The 6,512-nt window shown below is 49.7% G+C and overlaps 1 protein-coding gene across 1 annotated transcript; it reads left to right on the plus strand.

Annotated features, from left to right (window-relative positions):
• The first annotated feature begins 526 nt into the window (after positions 1-526).
• On the plus strand, positions 527-4,288 carry LOC123047371 (BTB/POZ domain-containing protein At1g50280). The gene is made up of 3 exons (XM_044470909.1): positions 527-1,059; positions 1,148-2,344; positions 3,736-4,288. Exons 1-3 carry the CDS (start codon positions 997-999, stop codon positions 4,111-4,113), a joined length of 1,638 nt encoding a protein of 545 aa, XP_044326844.1. The 5' UTR covers positions 527-996; the 3' UTR covers positions 4,114-4,288.
• Positions 4,289-6,512: the final 2,224 nt, after the last annotated feature.

Below are 6,512 nucleotides of genomic sequence, written 5' to 3' on the forward strand. Positions count from 1 at the left end.
ACAGTGTTGCATGCACAGCATGTCTGGCCAGATTAGGCCCTGTTTGGTTCATAAGTCCTAGGACTTTTTTTAGTCCCAACTTATAAGTCTCAAGTCCCTAAAAAGTCCCTACCTGTTTGGTTTCTGGGACTTATAAGTCCCTATAAGACTATATTACAACTACAAGTCCCTATAAGTCCCTCCATGAGAGTCTTGTTTTATAAGTCCCAAATGCCCACTTTAAGTCCCTATAAGTCCCTCCTGTTTGGTTTAGATGGGACTTATAGGGACTTTTTTAAGTCCCTAAGCCAATAAGTCCCTAGAAACAAACACCCTCTTAGTAAGTAGTAACATTATGAACCGGCGCAGGAGAGCCGAAGACGATCCCGTGGCATGCATGCATGCACGCCTGCATTGCTCAGATGTGAAGCTGCAGTGGCAAAGTCATCAGTCGACCGATGCAGATCCTGAAATTACCTGTGAAGCATCTTCCTGCACAGTGGTAAAGTTGAGCCCACACAGCGCCACTGCTCTATTGGATTCACTCATCATCCACAACAGAGCAAGCTCGGGGCTGGGGCGACATTTTGTTGGCTTGCTCTAGTGCGCTCAGAAGGCGGGGCGGCCTCTTTCCCCTCAATCAATTACTACTTCAATCACCACCGCTCTGATCGATCTCTGATGAACCCCAGAGTCCGGCCAACACCGGCACTATAAAGAGTTCAGAGAACCCGGAGCCTACCAAGGCCAAAACGCCGGTTTGTTTTCTTCCTGGGAATCATGAGCCGCTCCCCCGTAGATTTCCCTTCCACTGGTACACATGCACATGTCGCTGCACCACCACTCTAGCGCCACTGTGTGCCTGTGACTCGCGGCTCAACTGAGCGAGCAAATCTTCTCGGCCCTCGCCTCCCGAGATATATTGTAGCACCGCTCCACTTCGCTTCGCTCCTCCGGGTGCGACGTCCATTGCTTCCATTGGTGGTTTGTTCTTTGTTGTCTCCCACGTCGAGCACCATGGACGAGGCCTGTGACCTCACGGTGCACGTCAATGGCCGCCACACGCTCCTTCTCCACCAGGTACCTATCTGCCGGCGTCGCATCGATCAAGAAAATTCTTGCAGTTCAGTTTGATATGATTGATTGGTTGCTTGGCGCTTTGAAACAGAGCGTCGTGTGCGCCTTCTCCGGGAGGCTGAGGGCGATGGCGGCGCGGGAGAGGAAGGGGAAGATGACGAGGGTGAGGCCGGGCAGAGGAGCGGCGGAGGCGTTGATGTCTGTTGAGCTCGACGGCTTCCCGGGAGGCGGCGAGGGGTTCGAGCTCGTGGCGCGGTTCTGTTATGGTGATGGCCGCCTCCCGCCGCTCCGCCCCGCCGACGTCCCGCTCCTGCACTGCGCCGCGGCGTTCTTGGAGATGACGGAGGAGGTGCGCGCCGGCAACCTGCTAGCTCAGGCGGAGGCCTTCGTGGACGACGGGCTCTGCTACGGGACGTGGGCCGACGTGCTCGCCGCCGTCAAGTCCTGCGAGTCCTTTGCCGCCGACGCCTCCGGGCTACAAGAGAAGCTGCTCTCGGCTCTGTTCTCCAGGATCGACGCGGGCGCGGAGACGCCCAAGTCGAACTGCTCCACGTCGTCGACGTGCTCGTCCTCGTCGCAGGAGACGGTCGGTGGCCGGCCGTCGTCCGCGGCCAAGACGCCGGAGTCGGTGAAGCCGTCGTGCCTGAGCGGCGGCCGGGAGTGGTGGTACGACGACGTGGCGTCGCTGTCCCCGCCGACCGTCGAGAAGGCCATGAAACTGCTCGGCTGCTACGGCGCCGACAACAGGAACCTCACGCTGACGCGGTTCCTGCTGCACTACCTCCGCCGCGCCGCCACGCTCCGCAAGGCCGGCGACTCGGGCGGCAACATCCTCGCCGGCCTGGCCGACACGGCCGTGCACGGCGTGGCGCTCGCCGGCGGCGGCGCGGCGTTCTCCTGCCGCGGCCTCTTCGGGGCGCTCCGGACCGTGTCGGCGGCGGGGCTGGGCAGGGAGTGCCGGCGCAGGCTGGAGACGCTGGTGGGGCGGATGCTGGACCAGGCCACGCTCGACGACCTCCTCGTGTCCGGCGACGGCGGCGGCGTGTACGACGTGAGCCTGGTCATGCGGCTCGTGAGGGTGTTCGTGAGCTCCGTGGAGGAGGACGGCTCGCCGTTGTCGACGCAGAGGATGCGGAAGGCGGGGAGGCTGGTGTACAAGTACCTGGCGGAGATCTCGCCGGACCAGGGGCTGCGGGTGTCCCGGTTCCTCGCCGTCGCCGAGAGCCTGCCGGACTCCGCCAGGGACTGCTACGACGGCGTGTACAGGGCACTGGACATCTACCTCGGGGTAAGATTAACAACCGTTTCCTTAAATTTTCAAATGTTGGACTGTATTTTAGGAAAATTCGATTCAGGTTTGAAGCAGAAAATATTTCGGATCATACGTGCTCATGATGATCTAGAGCATGATTACCGGGAGGTTAAGAAGTTTGGTGTGGTTGTTGTCTAGCTAATGATAGGCCAATCATGAACATTTTAGTACAGTATTCTCTGCCATGGCAGTGCTTTTTTCCTCCATGCTGGTCAGAGAGGGCAGACACCAAGATTTTCACCTGGCACTGTGCACATTCACATGATGATTTCAGGCAAACTAGTGCAGGTTATGAGAGCTGCTTATGATTAAGTTGCTAACATTTTTTAGTCCAATTTGTTACAGAAAATGAAGAAAACCTAAACACTTTTCAGTCTGTCAATATGACCAAGTTAACTAGGATTGTCTTCTGTCTAAGTCGATGGTGGTACTAGCTATTCGAGGTCTTTCGCAAAGCAGCCGAATAGAGTTTGGTAGCAGCACTATGATCGCCATGGGATGATAGTGATGGACAGGTGGACTGCGTACCACTTTCGTGTCATGGAGTATGGAAGCAATTTTCTTTGCTCTGCGATGGCTTTAGCCCTTTTTGGCCCATCAGATGAGATCTCGAAACCTTGTCACCAGAGACCACACTAACTACCCATCTCCGCTTTATTATCCATCGATCATGCCTTATCCTCTCGTCCATTCAGTCACCCAGTCAATCCATTCAGCATGCTGAAAATTTCATCTCTGTCTAAGATAATGCACTTGCTTCAGAGAACCAGCACTTGCAACAACTCTGAACTTTGGCTCTGCTTTCACCAAGTTACATACAACACATGTTTGGCAGCACTTTCCTCTGCTTGAAGTGAAGTTCTTTTACTGAGCTCCAATCATTTCAGAACTGAGATTTCGCCTTTTTGTTATTACTGTTACCCTTTGTTTGGTCGAGTATACATACCTTCTGCCAGATTGCTTTTGGTGTGCTTCCTATGTCTTCTTCCTTTAATTAACAACCTTCCTCCGCTTTCTGTCTGCTCTTTCTGCTTTAGTTTCCCTTCCGACCACGGCATTCCGTGCACTAGCTAGCCACCGGTACGGAACCTATAAAGTTCTGTTCATCAAACGCCGATAAATTTTGTAAGCTCTTAGTTACTGAATTTGACGTTTTAAACGCCTATAATGTGCTGACTGTAAATTCTGAAATAAGATAAGAGGACCTAGAAGCATTTTACGACTGCAAATTTCCAATTTTCAACTGACATGCTAAGATGGAAAAAAATAAAATAAAAAACTGGCAGACGCATCTAAAACAACTGCATCATTGTATATCTCGCGACGGAGAGAGACTATAATGTTTGTATCTTTGTGAATGTATGCAGTCGCATGCCGAGCTGACCGTCGAGGAGCGTGCGACGTTGTGCCGGTGCCTCAACTACGAGAAGCTGACCCTCGAGGCGTGCAAGGAACTTGCGAGGAACCGGCGGATCCCTCCGAGGATCGCCGTGCAAGCATTGTCCTTGCAGCGGCCACTCAATGCACACCAGAGCCCCTTGTCGTCGCCTACACCGAAGCGGGTCGTGTCAGATGACGAGAAGGAGAAGGAGACGCTGAGGATGAACCTGCGGCGGATGCAGGGCCGGGTGGCGGAGCTGGAGATGGTGTGCAAAGAAATGAGAGGGAAGACGAGGTTGTCGCCCCGGGCTGCGGCCAAGGGTAACAAGGCCTTGGGTGGCAGGGGCTTGCCTTGGATGTGCTAGCAACTGGCTAATGGAAAAATTGAGCAAGGATTTCCTCTTTGGGGGGTGAGGCTCTTGCCTCTTTTCTCCTTATTGATCCTTTTGTACAGTTGTTTTGATGTGTTGATATTTTTGGCTTGTGCCTTGTTGATTGTTGATTGTGAGTAACGCGGGCTATACTTTCTTTTGCCTAAAATAATGTACATGCGATTAAAAAGTTGAAATGAATAAGATCATTTCGGAAAATACCCCCGATTTAGTTCAAAATTGTGACGCTTATTTTGGATTGGGGGGAGTAATTACATATGAGTATGACAGTATAGATAACACGGTACTCCCTTCGTTTCTAAATAGAAGTATATTACTACATACAGAGTAAAATGAGTGAAATCTCTAAAAAGACTTATATTTAGGAATGGTGGGAGTAGTTCATAACTTAGTGCAACCAGGTTGCTCATAACTCAATACAAACGACCGTCATGAGTCATGACAGTAGATGATGATGAAGGTGGGGACGTTAGTTGACGAGCACCACGCGGAGATCTTCTCCTATGCATACGAGTGTAAAGCACAACATATGCAGAGATCGAACCATCATCATACAGAGCGCCACACGACTTTGTGTACCTGGGCAAGTAATTTTTCTCCAAAACTTCAAATGTTCAACTGAACCTAGAGAAAACTTTGATTTTGATTTTAAAAATTGGCAGTTGAATTTGAAATCGAATTCGTAAGCAACGATATTTTGGATCACACGTAGACATAGTCATGCTGGTTTAGGATGGGAGGTTAAGGAGGTAATTGAAGCATCGTGTGCTGATCGATTGCGTTTCCAGAAAAACAAAAGCTAATCGATTCAGAAACAGGCAGCACTGTGTTGATAATTGAAATCGATTTCTCAATAGAACAAAAAAAAAGGTCCAGTCGTGATGATTGGGGAGATGATTACTGTGAGGCTAAGAACGGACAGGGAATATTGTCTGGGACTATGATGGCCGTATGATGGTGCCAAGATGACTGATCAAACAAAGACTTTTGGCAAAGCAACAACTGAATGGAGTTTGATAGTACTATGATGAGTTGCTAATGATGGTTAGAGGGATTGTCTAGTACTACAGTATTAACACTTTTGAGTTATGGAGCATGGAGCAATTTCTTTGCTATGGCTTTGGTCCCTTTTGCACTCTGCATTGTGCGCTAGCTTTTGGTCCATCGGCTCAGATCTGAAAGAAAAACTTGTCACTAGGCCACACCACACTCGCCTGCTTTATCCCTGCCTTATCCTTTCATTCTGTCAGATTAACATGAGGGAATCTCTTTCGGCAGCAGTCACCGACTCAATCCATACAGCATGCTGAATTTTCTTATGCGTCTGAAACTCTGAATCGATGTACAAGGTTGTCTCAGAGAACTAGTACTTGCAACAAAAGTATTTTCAGCAGTACATGAACTAAAATCTGAATCGATTTCAGTGTTCTTCTCTTCTGTCTGAAGGTTGTTTCCACCAAGTCACAGCAGTATTTTCCCCTCTCACGTTGCACAAGCAAACTTTGTTGGCAATTACTACATGCATGCAGATGTTTTTTTTTTCACGCAGGGACGCAACTTTGACATTTGGACCTAGCTAGTAGTCTTTGCTTGACTACGCTTTCTCCCCGATCGCCTGGTGCTTTCCATGTTTTCTCCCCCTTTAATCACCTTCCTCCACTTTCTTGTCTGTTCTTTGTACAATGGGAAGTGCTTAGAGAGATGCTTAAAAAAATAAATCGGGTTTTTTCTGAAGCACCGGTGCCTATTTCTGCAAAGCGTCTCTCCTGTACAAATAAGCACCGGTGCTTAAGAAAAACCTGGTTTATTTCTCTAAGCACCTCCCATTGTACAAGGCCTTAAGGGCACAACCGAAGACCGCCTCAAAACAATGGCGATTAACGGCATTCCAGGAAAACGCCTTAATAGTTATAGTTTGCGGGGCGTTTTGTAAAATGCCACCATATTTGGAGGCGTTTTCGGGAAATAACGCAATATGTTACAACATAAGGGGCGTTTTGTAAACCGCCATCACGAACTTGAAGGCGTTCTAGTGTGAAACGCTTCAGAGTTAGTTGCATGCGCTGCAACCAGGACCTGCTTTGACGACTCGAGGTATTTCTTAAATCGCCCTACAAAACTGGAGGCGTTCTTGATGATCGCCTCAAAATATCTGACCATAGGAGGCGTTTTCCACATTCGTCGCCATACATCTTTCCCTTTGCGAGTTTTTGTAGCATTTTTCTGGAATGCCTCCTTAGACAATCGAAGGCATTTTTGGGGCTTTCAAAGGCGTTTTTTAGTGCCTCCTATTTCCCATCGTGGTTTAGTGCCAAGCCCAAGACTGAGCTCGCTGTCAGCACTGACTGATGAGATTGAGACGCTCAGGCCAA

This window comes from Triticum aestivum, chromosome 2B (genome assembly GCF_018294505.1).
Source record: "Triticum aestivum cultivar Chinese Spring chromosome 2B, IWGSC CS RefSeq v2.1, whole genome shotgun sequence".
NCBI classification, from domain to species: Eukaryota; Viridiplantae; Streptophyta; class Magnoliopsida; order Poales; family Poaceae; genus Triticum; species Triticum aestivum.